At 45.9% G+C, this 20,303-nt stretch overlaps 1 protein-coding gene across 5 annotated transcripts in view; it reads right to left on the bottom strand.

Moving 5' to 3' along the window:
- Window positions 1-578: 578 nt before the first annotated feature.
- The window catches only part of Pka-C3 (Protein kinase, cAMP-dependent, catalytic subunit 3), a 141,387-nt gene continuing 121,662 nt past the window's right edge, over window positions 579-20,303 (bottom strand). For 2 of the 5 annotated variants that reach the window (XM_065452196.2, XM_065452200.2), the window contains exons 3-9: window positions 18,850-19,113; window positions 13,975-14,085; window positions 13,689-13,808; window positions 12,555-12,650; window positions 10,987-11,044; window positions 9,481-9,558; window positions 7,430-8,095 (exon numbers count right to left, since the gene is read on the bottom strand). In XM_065452196.2, coding sequence (XP_065308268.1) covers window positions 7,952-8,095; window positions 9,481-9,558; window positions 10,987-11,044; window positions 12,555-12,650; window positions 13,689-13,808; window positions 13,975-14,085; window positions 18,850-19,113 — 871 coding nt within the window. In that variant the 3' untranslated portion in view covers window positions 7,430-7,951. Of the gene's footprint in view, window positions 997-7,429; window positions 8,096-9,480; window positions 9,559-10,986; window positions 11,045-12,554; window positions 12,651-13,688; window positions 13,809-13,974; window positions 14,086-18,849; window positions 19,114-20,303 lie in introns of those variants that run through there. The other 3 variants (XM_065452197.2, XM_065452199.2, XM_065452198.2) reach the window with 3 other exon arrangements.

The raw sequence follows: 20,303 nt of genomic DNA, 5'->3' as shown, positions 1-20,303 counted from the left end.
TCTGAAAATTCTGCTATAGTCGCCTACTTCTTTCACAGTATTCTCGAATTAAAAAAAAATGAAAGAAATAGAGGAAAACGCGTAAGTAAAATCGCAGGTTCTTCCGCTCATCTTCTCGTACGGATACGGTGAGCATGCACTCTGTTCTGCCGGTTCGCTGCTGTTGAAAGTGGCGAGGCTTTGGTTTCCCACCCCACATCGCCAAGAACGGCTCCGGTCTAACGAGGCCGACCGTTTGTCGCTGTGTAAGTCTTGCGTAAATATGCATTTACGTAAGTATTTCCAGTGAACGAAACTTGTATTTGACGAGCTAAAAGTTCGAGTTCGCAAACCTAGGCACTCCATCTTCAGCAGAGGCAAGTCGGCGGACCTATAGGTGCTCGCCTGCTTCGTACGACAGGCAAAGGTGAGCGAAACAATATGGACTTTACTGCGTGCAGAAGTTTCAGAAGTTCAGAGCTCTTAAATAACAAAAAGGGAATCTGTCGGAAAGGTGACCTTTCTTCTTTTTCTGAACAAACGTCCAAGTTTAAAATGTCATTGTCTGATCGGACGGTAGTTAGACTAATATCAACAATAATATAGTATTCATGAGCGCACGGCCTCAACTACGCGAGCTCAAGCGAGCTGACAATTCGGCGCAGTTCGTTTCCAGCGCAGAAATAAAATGGAACTGCGGTCCAGCACGGCAACAATATAGTCTTTGGAGAAATTGATGCAAAAAGGTCGGACGAGCAAAGCTCCATCTTGGAAGTGAAAAAGGTTAACACGGGAATGCTGACCACAGAACATTCACTTGTGTGCGTGTGACATTTGCGTGTGTTTGCGATCTGTTTGCGCGACGCTCGGTAAATATAAATGCGCGAGTCAGAAATCGTCGAAGAGTGCCAGCTCCTTCGGCGTCAGTCCGTGCTCGCTCGGCACCACTTTGCTCTCCGGGCAGCGGTCGAAGTAGCGGGTGTCTCCGTCGTGGGCCACGCGAGGCACGATGGGGGGCTGCAAAGGAACCGACGGGGACAAAGAACATGTGCATGCACCTTGCGAACATTTCTGGAGTTCGCTCCCGAGTGTGGATAAAGGACACTGAAGAGCAACACGAGGTCAAGTTAGAAGCGTATTCTCTGAAACCTACTTGTACTCACTTGGCTGAAAGAGGACGATTACTAAGGAAGGCAAGATTTCCTTTGCTTTTTAATTTCGCGCCCAAAACAAACTCAGTGCGTGCCTAAAAGGTACCCGGAGCTAACTACGTCGATTATTTCGTTCATTTGTATTGCAATGTAGTCCTCAGTTTTTGCCAAATATATGGCCTCGAGCGGACACTCTCCGAATTCATGACGTCACGGGAAGATGATGCGGAACGTCAGAGTGGCGTCGCCATTTGTCCTTTATATTTCACGTCTTTTTCTGGTTTCTTTTTCTTATCTGCTTTTTACACCTTCACGTTCTTGGCGTTTCAAAATATGCTTTAATAATCCAGCATAAAGTTCCGCTTTAAGTGTACCATTAACAATAAAGGCAGGGCGGTCAGCCTGGGCTGTGGTGTGGGCCAGCAAGCAGCGAAGGGAGCAGCCGGAGGATGGGGTAGAATAGAAGGGTGAAGATATGATTATGACGACTTAACTCTGCACACTTCTCAGCTAACTCGTGGTCTTCAATTTTGTAAATGCACAACTGCAGGCTTCGCTCGAGACGTCTGCTGTTGCGGATTTACTGAACATAAGAGGGAAGAATGACGATGCGAAAAGATGGCGTACAAGTAGGGCCACTTTCAGAAGTTAATGGAACACGGTATCAATAAGCAGGAAACCAATTTTCGCGGCCATCACCGCGTGTGTCCATGAATTAACTGAGCTGCAGACTGCAGTTTTCTGCTCAACATAAATATACATGTACATCAAAACGTTGGAAGAAAGCTTAGCTTTTTTTCAGAACACTTGTGTCCTGTTTACTTGTATATACGACTGTGCACATTTCTGCAATAAATATGTTCTCTTAAAGCTATGCGAGTTCGGCCTCCGCTGCTGTGAAAAATGTTGAGCACTCGTCCCTGGCTGTGCTTGTTTTTCTACTGCAATACAAGCTTTCTAAAGAAAAATATGTCCTACTAACTGGAAAGAAACGCAAAGACGACCTTCCTTCCTTGAATTCGTCGCTCAAGCGATCGTAACACAAATCCTGCAATTTCATAAAAACCTTGATCGACAGTAAACACTTTCTTTCTTTTTTTCACATGCGGAGGGATCGCGTACTTGTTTATATTGTATCGGTGCTTTTACCTGTTGTCCACCATTGTCACAGCTTCTTCATCCGTGGTCGGAAATACACAACCAGAAAAACATTTCGCCGAAGTTGCCGGGAGCTATCTCATGGGCTCCTAACGGTTCCGCTGGTCAGCCGCCGGGGTGTCTTTGGCTGACGTCTATTTTAGATTACTTGATCAATCTTCACAAGCTCTGCACAGATGCAGAGGCCCCAGATTTAAGGAACTTCACCCATCTCTGGAATCAAGCACAACTCTAGTTTTCGGAGTGCATAGCATGCAAAGGAAGTTTCCGGCTACGAAAAAAATAAAATAAAAGGTCCCAAAAGAAAGAAGGTCATACAAACGTGCCGTTACTCACCGTTGAGTCGTGTAACCCGTTACCAACCGTTTTAGTCACATGCTCAAGAGGGGAAAAAATACTACAGATGCATGCATGTTTGTTACACTGTTATACTAAGACTTTCCAAGTTCTTCTCCGGTCTTGCATGCCCCGACTGAATGACATCCTTCGTTTGCCAGGAAGTCGTCCCCACCCATATGCATCATTTTATTTAGCGTTATCATTACACTAGCTGTGCTTGACTTCCTGAAAATAAAACTTCGATGAGGAAGCACCGATATGGAGATCAAAACTGCTTCGACCAAAAAACCGAGGCAGCAGCGAGGCATGTTGCGACGCTTGAATGAAACAACGTTCAACGCCACTTTTTTTTCTTGCCGTGAAGCAGCGGCAGAGCTTTTATTATCACATCATCTTGTATTCTTCGAAAACTAAGAGAACAAACTACTGTTCACGTAGAAATAGCGTCGAAATAAAACTAAGCTCACAGCTATATATATACGTTGCACGGGGACACCAAATAAGTGACTGGCGCGAAGTGTATCTCACAAAGCGCAATACAATACACAACGGTTATGTGCCTTGTTGACACTTCTCATGGTTCCTATACACGCTACAAAGAGCCGGGAAAGAGCCCTGTACTCAAAGCAGGCATCGTGGCAAGCCTTTGATCTTTCTGCGCTAACACCACACAACCTGGCAGCGAAAATTTCGATGCCGACTTCTTGGGCTCTGCTGTCCAGCATAATTACTTGGCACAATACTAAAGCTTTGACAGTGTATTGGCCATATGAAGGATTATCCAATACTCTCTCTTTCCATGATCACGCTTTTGTGTCCAAGAAAATCGCGATGAAGTTGACTTCAATGGCCACACAAGCGCATATTTCGCGTTTTGTCCATATTCGCATTCCACCCTCCCCGCCTCCTTTTTTTGCCCTTGTTTCTGCACTCAGAGATTACCACTATATATGTTTCCATTCGCAGTAGAATTTTTCCCCTTCATTTACGCGCCACTATAGCTTTCACAAAGTCCCTGTGCTCACGATGTCAGCTTTTCAATTCGTATTTCAAAGCTGGGACGGTAGCTCGTATTTCGTCGCTGTAAAAACAGATTGTCACCCGGTCGATCAGCTGCTGTTCATGCAATATATAGCACACGAATAACAAAGGCACGTAAAGAACGCAATTTATAGCACTCATGTTTTTCTGTACATCAAGGGAAGATATCGCGGAATATGGTTTTCAAATTGATACATGACACGCGTTTATATTCTTAATTACTGTCTTTTTATAATATAAACTTTGCCTGGAACAAAACGAATATTGCACATATTACAGGCGTTAAACAGCACTGGTTCATATGTATGTGCCGTCTGCCTTACAAGCGATCAGAATCTGCAACTTCTTTCGGCAAGCCCCTTTTAAACACCACAAGCATGTGCCGGCTAAGCGAAGTCGTGCATCAGCGTGTTGGTACAAAGACGCTCATAATTAGCTGCGGCGACGACATTTGCGAAGTGGCTGCCGCTTTCACGTCGGCTGCAAGCAACAAATGCTCAATAAATGGGCCTATAGATATAAAAGTCGCCTCGAATACCTCCGCATCAAAGCCGTGCACTGAAACATACTCGCTTCAATCAAAGGTGCCATCGACGTGTCGCAATCACTAACGTGAGTCTAACATAATTAAATCCATTTTGGCATGGCGTAAACGAACTGGCTTAAACGTATACCGGGGATACCGGAAGACGCGTAGATGTGAACATCAATGCTTGTGATAAAATCTCGTGGTGCAGTAAAACACGTTGTGGGGTTAGTTGGTGCATCCCCTCGTGGTGCCGTGCCTCAACGGAGCACTCACAACTCTTACAGCAATCACCTACTTTGTTCCAGTTATCTGGGGCACAATGTGTCGGCAGCTAGGCAATCAACCCGAATACCTGGCTGGCACACCCACGTTTTCCCACTGCTAGCGCATCCCTCCCTCTTCCTTCTTTTTTTTTTTTTTGTCCCCTTACCCTACCCCCCGGGTAAAGGGTAGCAAAACGAACACGGTTGTGCTTGATGTCTGTATATTTAACTTTTATATTCGCTTTATCTCTTCTTCGTATAGAATGATAAAAGTTGTATGCGCAGGAATGAGGGTGCCTCAGAAAGACTGGCGGACGTTTCGATAGGTGGACATATCTTTTTCCTAACTATACCGTCGATAAAGATCGGTCCATTTATCAAAACGTCGGCCAGCCTGTCTGTGGCACTCCAAGGCACCCTACCTCTGTTCACCCAGTTTTTTATCACATCGCGTTTGCATCTGTCGGCCCCGATATTAACTTTGAACTTCGTACAAATGAGTCGTGCAGCACAACATTTCGAGCGTGTAACGCGTGATCACAGCTTCGATTTTTCTCTGATATATCTTCGCTGTTCAAGAACACGTCTAAGCTGTATACGTCTAAGCTTCACCAATACACTCGAATACTTGTTGTTGCTAAGATGATCAGTTCATCTGGCGAAAAACAACAAAGCGCAACTTCGATGACAGCGTAGAAGAAAAATGGAACAGATGCTACTTTCGCACCCGGTACACCTCGTCGCAATCAAAAAAATTTGGTTACGAATTGGCGGCTCCTGTACTATATTCTCCGTCTTCAACGGATGTTCCTCAAGTGCAAATGAGAGCACTGAAATCCTGAATATTCATCATAATGGATAGTGGTGTTATGCCTGAGCACCGTGACCAAATTCGTTCTTAATTCTTGTATCGCTTATTATACCATAATCTGAAATTCATTGTTGTGACTGTACATTTTTCTCTTCATTGCAGCAGGTGCATTACAATTTTCACAAACCTGAGATTGAATGGTTGAAATGCGCCAGCGGCCAAGTTGATCGCCTTTGCTTTTTCTATGTTGTGCTCATATCTCCTCATATGAGAATGAGGCGTAGGGAAGCCAGTGACACAAGTTGCCTACATGTCAAGTGTCACTATATCAATCAATCCACCCTCTGCTAGTAGTAATCAAAGTTGCGCTTCTTAGTTCTTGTTCTTACCGAAAAAAAAAGAAACGGATTAGGTTTTTCTTTAAATCACCTGGTAGACCCGTTGCACGGTCACAAATCTCAAGAAAGTGGTGACCCTCAGAGCTTTAATTCTGCCTACTAAGCTCAATGTTTTACCACCCGCACCGCACGCACGCTCGTCTTCCCCGGGCCCAAACGCATGGACTCAGTTACAGTTCTTGGCATGGTCACAACGTCTGAGTGAGTGAATGTTTCTGTCAAGTGTCACGTCGCGCGAGAGATGAAAAGGCAATCAGCTAAGCGCAAATGCGCGGGTGCCGGCTGTTATTTGTGCTGTGCACCTTCTAGCACGTCGTTTCGTTGAAGTGCGGCTGGCTCCGATGTGTATAAAAATAGCAGGCAGTATAGCTAATAAAACCCTGTTTCTCTCAGTGGTGGCACGTTATAGTGCGTTGTAAGCACTTGCGTCTTCCCCTGCTTGGCTACGCCCAGCTCTTTATAAATGCTAATAGAAAGCCCCTGAAAACTTTACACTCATACGACAAAATGCCGTCGAATGAGAATGTGACGTGTAACCGTCGCGCGCGGATATTTCCATATACACGGGCGCACACGGGTATCGTACAAGCGCAGAGCTGACGGTGTTGAAATTTCCCACTCGGCATCCTACAGCTTTTTCTTTATTTTCTTTCTTTTTTACTTTTTTTCACGTACGCTTCTCTGTGACTTGCAAATGAGCACAAAAAAAAAACTTCGTCTAACGTGTTGCATCATATTCATCAAAAAGAAATCCTTCAAATGAAGTTTGATCTTCGCAAAGAATAGTTAATGCCCTATAAGAATGCCTCATTAGTTCCGCTCGTGCAGAAAGTTTGGCACTGGTTAGGGGCACATAGTGTTGGACGATCTTAAAAAAAAACTGCCGTATCAATTTATCTCTTATTATTTGTCCAGTCCATTTTCCTGCCTTTATTGTGTGTGTGCCTTTCGTGGTCCCTGGCGATATCTATTGCGGCTGCTTCATAGGTAAGACATGCGCTTTTCTCTACACTCGTAAGCAAACTTTTTTGCAGTGAGTACTATTTCCTAATCCTGCAGAGCATACTCAAGTTTTCTGCATTGGTTGCGCTATGTTTGGGATCACTGTTGCCAGAACTGTCCCTTTCCGGCGTGATGTTCCTAGTGGTCGAAAATGGCCAGCTAATTGGCGTTAGCAAGGCAAGGCTAAGCTGTAAACTGACCAGAGCTTCGCTTCGGAGCTGAAGCTACGATGCGCACATCTCTGTAGACAATGAAGCCTGATGGTCATAACTCGCAAAGAGTTTGCACAACGACTACATGCACGTGCTTCTTTAACAACAGTCAATCTACGACAGAGCAGCCACTTACATATTCAGGGTTACAACGCGGCTTCGAAAACATGTAATAACACTACAGACTAGAGGGCAAAATCAAACCCATAGTGACTAGACTAACATGAGCATGTGATAAACACAGCCATTTTGTCACACCGTACACTTCTCGAAGTTGTTTTTCAATGTCACACTGTTGTAACTTTCTTGTGGTCATTAAAGGACGTAACCTCCAGCTATCAAGCTTAACCTCCAGCCACTGACATGCACTGCGCCAAGAATGACGGCGGTCAGCCGACAGTCAGTCGGGGTTACCGCCCGAAAGGTTGCAACTACGAAATTACCAATGTATGTGCAAACGTCAGAATGTGATCAAAACAGGCTGCTCATGTAGCTACATCAAGCACTTCGTTATAATAAATGATCACTCAACGCTCTAACTCGGCGCAAGAAATTTTCGACACTGTGCCGATGGCATGATAGCGTGACAGTGTCGTCTCTCGTCTTAAGAGACAGAAAAGCTTATGCGAAAGTAGAGGAAAAAAATACAATACTACAGATCAATGCGAGCACAACGAATGTCCTCCACTACGGCGACTTTTGTCTAGCGAGAGCAGCGAAGGCTTGTACACGGTAGCCATGCGAACCGCAGCATATAGCCGAGGCAATTGCCGTGACGGACAGGTAGACGCCGGCGTCTCGTAGCACGGCCACAGTTCATGTTCAACCACTGCGGTGCTAACGACGCTGGACGTAGTGCGTTCGTGTAGAGGACGGCTGTCTGCCTGGTTGCGAGGGATCACGTGACATGACCTTCTCCCCCGCTGAATCCTTTAGGCCGCCCTACTCAGCCGCACTAGCCAACGTCCTTTGCTGAGTCAAAGTCTTCCGCCGAGGCCGAGACAGAGTGAGTAAAGGCTCGCACCGTCTTGCGCTGCATGTGCTGGGTTGTGAGTGGACGCTCGCTCCTCAGAAGTCGTCGAACGTCTCCACGTCCTTTTCGCTGAACGACGAGCAGGACGAAGTGGGTCGCTTCTTGAGACCGTCCCGTTCGGGATAGTCGTCGAAGTTCCCGGTGTCCCCGTCGTGCGACACCTTGGGCACTATGGGCGGCTGTGTTGTGGTGGTGGGCCGTACGCGATTGGTGCAGGGGGCGGGCAGCGGGCAAGTGAGAGGAGGAACCCATGGCCAAGTGCAGTTGGTTGGCAGAAGTGGGTGTTAGACCACGTTCCGTGCAATGAGGAAGAGGGAGAGAGAGAGAGAGGGAAAGAAACATTGGGAGAGGAGAGAGAAGAAGAGACGAGAGTCAGTCAAAGAAGGTTAAACTGTTACGCGCCCATACCTGTTCCTCTAGTGGCAAATGGCGTCAGAGAACGCGACGGACAAAAAGAGGTGACGAATACGATCAGAAGGCGCGTTGTGATCGTTCCCGTCTCTTTTTCTTGTCCGTCGTGCTCTCTGACGCCGTTTGCCACAACAGTAAACCAACTAGCCCAGCAATACGTTTTAACCTGTTCATCTAGCCTTTTGTCAAAAGTCCGCGGGCAACTTCGCAAACTGGTTAGCGCAGACGCCGCGCCGCGTTCCGAGCACTATAAGCCCTTCCGAGGCGACAGAAAGTGAGGAAAGCGTTTTCTTCGTATGCAGCCCTACAGCTCCAAAGCGCCATCATCGTAGTAGGTATTCCAGCGGTGGACCCTAAAGATCGCTCTGGCCACTTGCAAATCTACAAAGATTCTAATACAGGGATTTTTTCAGCGAACATCATTCATCGTTAACATTTGCGAATGCTCTTGTTGAAACGTCTGCTTTGTTCACGCAGTTAAACAGCAACAGCGATTGACAGACCTAACAATACGATTTTTTTTTGCGACCAGTGGTTTGTCTGCCCGCGATAATGCGACGTGTTGCCGTAGATCAGCTTTGACATTTAAATTGTGGTACTTAAACTGAGTATTTATGCCATCAAGCAAGTTAGACGTAGTTCGGTAAGGATCCTATTTATAACACGAGAACGCTCATTACCTGCATGCAACGTCACTACGCGCAGCAGCTTGTGTTCTTAATGTAAAGCGAGCTGATGGAATGTGGTCTGCAGAAAACTTAGTTGGTTTCGTCGCACGATTCACCGGTTTACAGAAGCGTCACCGAAGCAGCTCTGCTGGGTATGCCAAGCTTCCTAACATTTATTTTGCTGCAGCACCGGTTCGTCATGTATTGACTCGTTGCTAGACTAATTACGTTTCTGGGTGTTGCGCCCATCTAGGAGTTATACATCGTACTATAGTCCGGCAAAAGAAGCCCGAAGCGTCCGTGAATTTTACTGTGTTGCTTGTTACTTGGCACTTGCACAAAAATGATAATTAAAGAACACATTTATTTTGTAACTGGCAGCTGGCTTTCAACGTATCGCCAATGGTTCCTTCTGGGACGTTTCTAGTACCTCGATATGCAAAAATCGTATACACTTCGTTAAAGAAGTAAATGTTCCTGCTCACCTTGAGTTTCTTCTCGAGGACGTCTTCCCAGTTCGTCCCTTTGAACCATCTGTGCCGCTTGACGTCTTCGGCACCGTTCTGAAATGTGTTCGCGTATATAAAGCCATATTTCAAGACCAAACAATTAAACAAGATTTCCTTGTACGACTATAGTCTATAAAGAAACTACGCTAGGAAAACAATCTGAGAACAAAGGAAGCATTAGTGACCTCTTTTTGCCTTATTAACTGCTACCTGCCCCAACATGTACGGCCCTAGCACAAGGACCCGATGTGTGCCCCCTGTTGTGGACTTGCCCAGCCAAGTCCACAGCAACTGGTACAGCAGGCTTCATATCCAGCAACCCTTGATTAAAAGGTATTACCTCCGCAGTGACCGGCTTAAGTGGGTTAAAAAGGGCTCTTATTACAAAGCTGCACTTAAGTTCCTGCACAATGTGGGTTGCATCCGTTAATATAACGTCTTTTTTTATGCAATCGTACACCTAGAAACATCCTTTGTAAAAAAGTATAACTCCGTGTCCCCTATTTAACGTCATTCTTGAAAGCTTTCGGAGAACTCCTAACGGAGTATACAATCACTCTTATTCGATACAAGCAGAATAAACCTACGCCATTCTAAATAGTGTGAGAACTATTAGCAGCGGAGTTGAGCCCAATACATTATCATGCTCCTACACAAAGGAGTTTGCAGCCCTCAATCGCTTTCAGAGTAAAGGTTCGGTAACATCACCGTAACCTACGATAAACATTGACTGTTTTCATCATACACAGAACATTGCCACTGAGAAATTAAATCCGGCTTTCATCAGGGATCTGCGGACCACCCGACCTTGCGTCATAATGGCAAACGGTCAATCCGTCGAGGTATTAAAGAAGCTTAACCGAGGAAGCACTGCTTATGCCGAAACCGGACGGTGCTACGGGGAGTGACGTCATCAAGGCAAGGGTATAATGATTTGCTCTCCTGCCACACTGCTTAATTAAAACCTGTCACGCAGTGCTCCTTCGTTTCATGAAAGCCATGCACAGGCCGACCCTAATTAACACCCTTAAAACAAGCAAATACAGAAGCATAATTAAGGTGTCATTACAAGTATCCTCACAGCAGGCGGTATGTACACATCATGCAAATACTTGCACAGCACACCGTGGTCAATTTACGAAACTACGAAGGCTTCGCTGTGAGGCAGCGCATTCGAGAATTTTTTATTGGAACTGGCTAATGAGAAACCAAGAATGTGCAAAAATAAAATCTTTGACATAGAAGAGGAACCTATCTGAGCGCGGTTCCCTACGGGCTCGTTAACAAAAGTTCGTTTGACATTTAGGGAGTACATAAATGAGAAACTAAATTAGTAAGCTAAGGTATTACTCATTTAACAAACTTTACGAGGCTACAGAAGTGAATCTGGGTTCTCCTAATCATAGATTGTATTCTTTCATTGGAAGAGAGGTGTAGCACATGCGACTTCGGCAGTTGCAACACAAAGGCGCCGAAAATTACCTTCATGCTTCCAAGCCTTTTCGTCCGGTCGTTCACCAGGAGCTTCTTTATCAGGTCTCTAAAAATGTGAAAGGTAAGCTTAATGAATTTCTATTATAGTCTAGACTGAAAACCTTTACTTTGAGTCACGTTAACCGTGAGAACTGTTCCTTCGTGCAGAAGTTTCAACTAATGCAACAGGACTCGGCAGAATCATCTTTTCCATCACTGGAGTTTACGCCCCTTGCTCCGCACTAGCGTTAACAACCATTATACTCCTTATGTATACAATCTTATACAAGAAGCAACACGTTAATGTTTTTGAAGGCTTAAGAACTCGGGAAGTCTACGTGATAACTACCTTAGTCTGCGAGGCAAACAGTGGTCGAGTTCTTTATTTTTAGGATGGTGTGCGTTTGTGTGTTCTGCTATTGCATCTATAGCACGGCACTTAAAGTAGTAATACATCCGATTGTTATAAATGTCATTTAAATTCATTCCATGCAATAATAAATGCGCCTTCTTACTTTTTTTTTACTTTTTGTAGATTTGAAGTGGTGTCTTATTGCAGAGACACGTTCCCAATTCACTCCAACGCTTGGGTTTGACCTTGATTCGGAGTTTACTTTTTAGCCGCAAATGTTGGCTGGTTCCAAAGCTAGCCAAAACTGAATCGCACCCATAGTTGTCAGGCTACTGCTGTGTTAACGCTACAGCTGAAGACCAAGGGCCGAATTCAGAAAGCTTTTCTTTCGTAAGTGCTGTTTGTTACCGGCCGGTCGCAATCACTAATAGTGTCTATACAACATCACGGTTGGCTGACATCTCTTCTCTGAGAAACAGTTTTGGCGTGAGAACGTTTTGTGAGTACGGACCCAGTAAATAATGCGGTTGGATGCGGTGGGCTTGGGGAAAATAAGTTATTTTATTGACTCTTGACATAACCTGGCGATTAAGCGACGTATATAGTGCCTCACCGTGTGAAACGGTGCATACAGTAAATGGAAACGCGTGAAAGCTCGCTTCCAGATGCATGCGCAAGTACGGCGTATACGTGACAAACATCGTATGTGACTATTTTCACGTAGTAGTTAAGATGCTGTTACTGGTGATCGAGCTCTTCATTTGAGAAATTGGCCGCGGACCATTGCCACGGGTTACATGTCCTGCTTATGTATGCGTGTTTGTCTTCTTTGCTTCAAGAAAGTGTATAGAAGGTACACTCTTCAAGGTTCGCCATATAGATGTTCCTTTCATCAAGTACGGAACACTCTTACGACGCGAATACAGGAAACACTGCCTAGCTCAAATGTCCTTTTCTGTATTTCGAACAGGCGATGTTATTTCTGCGTTAAGATAACTACAATTTCAAACACAGAACTTGAGAGAGAGGAAAGGTAGGGAGATTAACCAGCTGAGAGTAAATTTAAATATTTATGACTTACGTATAGTTAACTATTTCGAGTACAGTGAACACATATAACTGAAATCTTGGATTCGGGTAGGGGAGAGAGTTACGGAAGTCGGTCTTTGATTGCCACCAAATGAAACCTTTGCGCTACCCACTTTGACTAAAGACAAGAACTTACTTTGCGACGGGATCAATGTGTCTTGGCCACTCCACCTTTCCGGCCAAGATTTTCTCGTAGATGGCAAAGGGGTTGTCGTCGAAATAAGGAGGGTACCTAACAGAGAGCAAAATCAAAGTGAGGTGCAGCGGTGTGCGCGGGACATACGCGCTGTGGATTTAACCAGCAGGCAAATGAACCGGAATGGCGCCGTTGTGCGTTCGCCAGTGTCCGTACATTGACATAACTCGTTTTCAAGCGCGGATACGCACTTCCCCCTAGCTACCCTTTCCCCTCGTCTTTCACGTTTGTGCCGTTATATGGCAAAATCGCTCGATCTAGCGGAAGCAGTCATTTTCCTTCAGCGTTCCTTTACACCAGTATGGTTTGGTTGTTTCTGTTTCGCAAGATTTCTCAACTAAAACAGTTACTACTTCTATTTTCGTCACCGGTAAGGAATTTGCCGCCTTGAAGGGAAGTTTAAGGCCGCACACAGCGGAGATAAAATTATATATGTACGTGCTGTCATGTGTAATGAGAGCAACAGCCTAAATGGGTGGCAAGCTAGCCTCGAGCAAAGCGTTCAAGGGGCAAACCAGTGACTCCGGCGGACAGCCTGACATGTCACAAACGCTCTAAGGACGGCTTGGCGTAGGCGAGATATAGCTCTACTACACAGGTGCTCTCGAGCGTGGTTTATTTTGTCGATTGCTGGTCTAGTTGGCGTTGCATATCGATCATTGCGCTCAGCGGGGTGAAAAATGTCGCAATAAAAGAGGTGAAGTGGACAGGACAGTCGCTCGTCTGTCCTGGCCTCTCGTGGCCTCTCTCTTCCCGACATCCCCCCACCCCCTCTGCTCAGCGCAGTTATCGCTGTTTAGTCAGTACAGATCAACCTTGGTGAATATGGAGCGTTGCCACATGGCACTTGAATTCAAGCAAGCTTCACTCTCACGCTTCTTTGTGTCAGAGGTAAGCTCATCCTAAACGGTTAGAAGGATAACCAAAAGCAGCGAGATTGTATTACAACACAAACATAGCACAAAAACGACGACGCGCAAGGCGTCATCGCGAGATTATAGTACGATAGGCTGGCGTATGCACAACGACGCTATTTTCATACTGCATAGCAAGTGTACTGGACAATGGACGTACCCAGCAAGCATCTCGTAGATGAGGACGCCCAGCGCCCACCAGTCGACGGCGCGGTTGTGTCCCTTGCTCTGGATTATCTCGGGTGCCAGGTACTCGGGCGTGCCGCACAGCGTCCACGTCCTGCATTTTGTGTGTGCGCGCGAGTGCGTGCGAAAGAGACAAAAAAAAAAAGGAACAAGGGTTACACGCAACATTGTCGAGGCCACCGCGTAATTTCCACACCCGCAATCCTCCCCCGCCTTTATTTGTATTTTTTTTTCACGTCACGATTAGAGGCCGGATTCACCTAATTGACTCCTCTGAGAGGTCGTCCCTTTCGGCAACCAACCGCAACGGCGGCGACTGGCTCCTCAATCCTCCGCGCAGTGCCACGGCCATCGCCAGCAACGACCAGTCGCTGCGACGCACGATGGACGAAAGGAACGATTGGTTAAAGGAATCGATTAGAGAGTTCGGCAGCGCGCCGGGTGATTATTGCCGCATGCGGCGAAAAGTTGCAATATTTCGGAAACGATTCACGTGCATGCACTTTTTTTTTTTTGAGCGGTATGTTACGGGATTTCGAGGTGGATACAATGATTAGAGAGAGAGAGAGAGAGAAAGAGAGAGAGAGAGAGAGAGCAAGGAGAGTATGAGTAGAAAGAACAACCAGACGATCGTCCGGATTGCTACCCTACACTGAGGACAAGATAAATGGGGAACAAAGAGTGAGAGAGAGAGAGAGAGAGAGAGCAAGGAGAGTATGAGTAGAAAGAACAACCAGACGATCGTCCGGATTGCTACCCTACACTGAGGACAAGATAAATGGGGAACAACAAAAGTAGAAGGATGACTTTGTGTTCACTTCTTTTGTATACCCATTTGTGTTTGCTGCCAGTAAGTGGTAGGGTGTTTCGTGTTGGAAAGAACGGGGTTGAGAAAGTAAAGGAGACGAATGACGTGTGTGCCTGTACCTATAGTGTGAGGACACTTCAACCGCGCCATATAGGGTAAAGGCAGATAGAAGAGAATGATATGAGTGGATTAACACGGCAGTGTTTGGAGGGTGGTTCATAGGAATAAGTCGAACTCGGAGGATCAAAAGGCGCTTGCGTACAGGCCCGTTTTTCGTTGTTCCCCAGTGGCCCCTCTAAGCGAGCAGTCTGAAGTCTGTATTCACGAACGGATTTCAACTCGATCTCCCTCAAATTAAAGCATGCAGCGTATATGGAACAACGTCGCTGATGTTTGAATAGCGCTCCTCGGTGATGCATTTCTCCCCAAAGTTCGGGAATTAATATCTATGAACTGGTGTCATCCTGAGAAATCGTTCCAAGTGGATACGCCTTGCGAACTCCACGGCTGGAATATGTAAATTGCAATATGGGCCATAAATTTATTTAGCGAAATTCTGTTAATTAGTTGATTATGCATTTCAAATGTTTTTGCAAGTAATGTCCGCCTCTTCGAATAGACCAGCACATGAACTAGAATTGTGATATCTCTCATAGTTAACCTTTAAAGATTTTTGTAAGTGTTCGCTGAAACACCCTGTACATATCCCCAATGAGTGACGCTAGAACTGCGCTCTCAAGACATTCTTTCAGTCAGGGCCTGACTGCAGCGCCTTGGCAAGTACGATCACTAAAGTCGCACCCTGAGGCAAAATACATCTCACGACGGTCGGATTACAGGTAACCGTCATTCTGTATGACTGCGCCAGGAATCATACCGAGAAGAAGAGCAACTCGTCGTCACCGTCAAGCTTAAAGAAGCGCCCAGACTTCGCAGCTCTTATACGCGTAAAAGCTTTTGCGCATGTGAAAACGCTAACCTTCTTTCCAGGCAATACGGGCTTGGGATGTTAGAGGAACCCACGCGCCTCAGCGACGTATAAAAGACGCACAAGCGCGAGCTTTCGACTCGTCGCTCCGCAGCGCGAGCTCGCTGCTTGCGAATGCAGCACTTGTAAAAACACGGCGCCCGTGTATGCGCCGTCTCATGAATTGTGCACGGGTCTGTGGAAGCAGAGGGCGCGCACAAACACGCCGCTTCCTACGCGACACATATGGCGGACACTAAAACGACGAAAAGTCCCCGAGCTCGTGAATTTTGCAGCGCGCACGTAGGCTTATAAGAAATGTAGCGATGGTAAGTCGTTTCGAGAAGAAATGTGTCCGGGCGACGCGAGCACAGATGCCACCAGTATCGACGAAGCGGCTATGAAGATGCAATTCTTCCCTCCTGCCGTTGCGACTTCCTCCAAACTGTAAGTGCCAACGTTGACCGAATGCCGATAAAGCACGGAGAACGATTACATTTGTGCCGGCGCTGATTCTTTCCTAAACTATATAATATTTTGGTTCCTTTATCGGCAACGATTTGGCGCCAAGAATCGGTAGGAAGAAGGCATGTGACACTGTCTTGTGTCGACTCAAAATGTTACATTCCTTTCTACAACTCTCGCGCGCGCAACGTCAGATAGCCATGTAGCCAATTCATATATACATGAAAAGTTGACAACGTCGGTCGACGGGCACCACTCTGAACTGAGGGGTCGGAGAAAACCAGACACGCGTGACGTTTCGACAGCACCGCCAGCACGGGAGAGCGGAATGAAATGAAACTAGATACGCAAGCGCTTGGATTGCCGACAAAGAGAGGGCGGTGCGAACGTCAACATGGCTGACGCGGAATGCACAGCGGCAAATCTTTGATAAGCCTTTATTATCTACGGGGGAGTCTACTGAACTTGAAAAAAATGGTGCCTATTGATAAGTAATCTATACTCAAAATGCATATCCGAAAGGCGCCGACGAGCCAGCTCTGAAAGAAGACGTTGACGAACGCACGAGCAGTGGTACAAGCGCATGCGCGGAACCTGTGCATTTGTTGATGCAGAAAAATAATGAACGGAGGTCTAGCCGTGAACAGCTCCGCTGTAAAAATCCGAGGGCACCTAAGCACTTGTTAGTAGTTGTGAATGCGGAAGCATTAATGTCCAATTGAACGCCGCTGAGCGGTCCTTCGAGTTATGAACTCCTCGCGGGCAATTTGGTCTTACCGAGGCGCAGTTAGAATGCAGGTGAGAGTTTGCGCGGACAAGGAACGCGCGGATAAGGCAGGTTTGCGAGAGCGAGGGTGATAAGGCAGAGCGCGCTTGACCTGCCTGATGGAGAGCGATTTGGTGTTTCGGCGATGGCCACTCCCCTCATGCAACACCTGGCGCGTAAATGCCACAGCAGCTGTTCGCTTTCGCCCGCTCTGCTCCGTCGAACCGCGCTCGTGACGTGGCGGTACAGCCAATGGGAATTTAGGTGCCATTTCGCTGCTACAGACGCGAGACGCCGGCTTTCTCGCTCGATGAGTCATTTGACGCATCAAAAGATGAAAAAAATCGGCCACCATTCCACCCCGTGAAAGTGAATGTACGGCGAAGATGTTTTCGACGTTAGACAAGCACCACTACCACAAACGACGTACGTCACGCGCGCACCCACGTGTGCGGAAGTGCAACATACATCCTCATTCTCCTAGGCCCTATGCCAAGCGCAACTGCATTACTGAACTAATTGAATTTTTCAAAGTAAATTGCGTCAGAAAATATGTAAAGTATGACTTACACACAAGCTGCTGAAACGATAGCTTCGGATCGCAATTCGACTATACGAGAAAACATAATTGTGTTATGACGAAACTCAAGGACAAAGCCGTTTTCCAGCTGCCGCTTGAGGTCTGTCTGAGTACATGGCCGCTAGCTGGCGGTACTGTTCTTGGATGAGCACGAGCCCACGAAAAATTCTGACCAACCCAGAGGCTGTAGCAGCTTCGCTGGGGAAAAAAAAGTACAGGTGCAACGACCTTACACGCCTGACTCTGCATGCTGCCGTCTTCCGCAGACGACGAGGCAGAATGCTGTTCAAGAGCTCAGAGTAACGCCCTCTGTTTTCCGCATGTGCCCGTCTTACCGCTTCTGACGGCTTCAAACTGCGGGTGCGCGAAGCGCGTACCTAAAAGCGTGACTTGAAGACAACACGCGCGTATATTTAGCTCTGTTCCTGGAAACGCCTACGCTGCCAAGTCTCGCTCTGTGGCCAAGTGGCGACGGAAGCTGCTTCCCTAAATGACTATACTAGTTCCTGAACATCGGCCTTTGCTTTACGTGGGAAGAGTGTCTACCTCGAATAGACAAGCGACCGCTTATGTTTAGGTGCAAGCACCGAATAAGCTCGTAAGCGACTTAAGAACATGCTAATACAACATTCTCTGTCAAAACGTGACGACTAAGAAGTTTCTTGGGTGTCTATACCGTGATAAAATGAGGCAAGAAACGCAGGCACAGCGCCATTCGAAGAGAAGTGAATCGTCAAAATTTGCAAGCATACGGAGAAGTCAGACGTTTCTACCGTGCGCCAGTGTTCTGCACCGTCTCTTTTACTATGAAGGAAGTCGACGCCGCTTCTGGGACAGGCGTACACCATTTTGTTGTAGTTATTTAAGATTATATTTTCAGTGTGAATTGATAAACCTCTTTTGAGAGGTCAAAATTTTAGACATATATAGCAGTATTTCGACGCTCAGTGCTAGTTTTCTTTTCCTGAGTAAAGGCTGATGGAACATTATGTCATATTTGTGTAAAAAAGGCTCCTCTAAGGTCTTCAGGAATATCATTGCCTTTTCACCAAGTTTCAGACGACAGTGCCTTTTTTACATGGCTATCTAAATGAATGAATAAGTAAGTGAGTCAGTGGGGGACCCGGAAAAGAAACATTGGGCGTTGCCTATGAGTAGCACCGTGTTGTTATTTTTGTAAAACACTCGGCAGTCAGGCCAGCCAATAATTTGTTTCATTGTTCCCGCAACATGTGATGACGCACAGGCCACCAATGTTGCAGGAGTGATGAAACACAAGACCAGCCGGTATTACTGTCGAGCGCTTTATTCAAGGCAACATGACATTCATGCCGGACGCGCGCCGTCTTCTCATTATGTCTGAATGAATGAATGAATGAATGAATGAATGAATGAATGAATGAATGAATGAATGAATGAATGAATGAATGAATGAATGAATGACAGATTTCTAATCGCGCTGACACGTCTTTTTTGTGAGGGTGTTTCAAATGAATCCAGGAGGCAAGTGTGTCAGAGAAAGAAAAGAGAGAGAGAGAGCGACAAAGACCTGTCGTGCAGCTTCTTGGCGAAGCCAAAGTCGGTTATCTTGAGGTGCCCCTCTCGGTCCAGCAGGAGGTTCTCAGGCTTGAGGTCCCGGTACACGATGTGCATCCGGTGCAGGTACTCCAGGGCGAGCACGATCTCAGCCGCGTAGAAGGATCCCGTGGCCGATGTGAAGCGACCCGCGTTGCGCAGGTACGTGAACAGCTCGCCGCCCGAGACGTACTCGAACAGCATGTACAGGCAGGTTGCGTCGTGGTGCGTCCAGGACCTGCGCGCCGGGAGCACCGGACGGGGAGAGAGTTGTTCTGAACGTGACTTACAAGCAGCAACTGAAAGCAATCTTCATACCACCATTTGCATTCTACAGGTCCACGACTTATATGCAAGCTTAAATGTGTTGATAATGCGCCCCGCGAATTAGAAATGGCTAGAATTTTCAAGCTCGTTTATTGTGGCTGCACTAGCCTCGTGCAAATGTAAAAACAAACAAAAAGAACACGCACTTGTGGGCCGGGCAGGCTTGAAAGAAAGCTCTAAAGAAGCTACGACAAGAACCACGTCAAATGCTACGAAATACCAGCTCCGCAATTGGCTTCGCTCCAAAAAGTCAATGACTCAGCCTAAATTTGTCTCTGAGGTCTCTGCACCTTGCGTGGGACATCTGAGCTCGGGCCATCTGAGAAAGTGGCCGCGCGAACACCGAGTCAGACATAAAGAGCACTTTTCCTAGACAGCAGAACTATTCGTAAATGTAATATGCTTCCCCAACAGCTTACTACATTGACTCGTTTTTGATCACTTCTTTCTTTATTTATTTACTTGTGTTACATTTATATTTCTTCTATATCACTCTTTAATATTTAATGTTTAGAAGATGTTGGCGTCTTTAATTGGCGCCGGCAACTTCTTTTCCCATAGAAATACAAATAACTAACACTACAGACAAAAAACATTACCTAATATCATACTCAAACTTATAGTCAACTCACACACACACACACACACACACACACACACACACACACACATATATATATATATATATATATATATATATATATATATATATATATATATATATGTGTGTGTGTGTGTGTGTGTGTGTGTGTGTGTGTGTGTGAGGAATATATATATATATATATATATATATATATATATATATATATATATATATATATATATATATATATATATATATATATATATATATAAGGCAAGCCCATATACAAAGTCAAGCAACATAAATAAGTGAAGCGCATTCAATCTTAAAGCCAAGTCACATATTTTTAATCCCTTTAACCTGGTACAAAATAACGCTGTTTTTATGTGCATGCAGTTTCCTTCTGTCTTTTTTTTAATTAGTCTTTCTTGTGACATTATCTTTTGACCAGTGGTTTAATTTTCTTTCTATTGTTTAATAACAATAACAATAATTTCTGAACTGGTCAACCTTAAGCC

The sequence above is a fragment of the Dermacentor albipictus genome, chromosome 1 (assembly GCF_038994185.2).
Source record: "Dermacentor albipictus isolate Rhodes 1998 colony chromosome 1, USDA_Dalb.pri_finalv2, whole genome shotgun sequence".
NCBI lineage: Eukaryota > Metazoa > Arthropoda > Arachnida > Ixodida > Ixodidae > Dermacentor > Dermacentor albipictus.
This window is presented reverse-complemented; position numbering and strand designations above follow the sequence as displayed.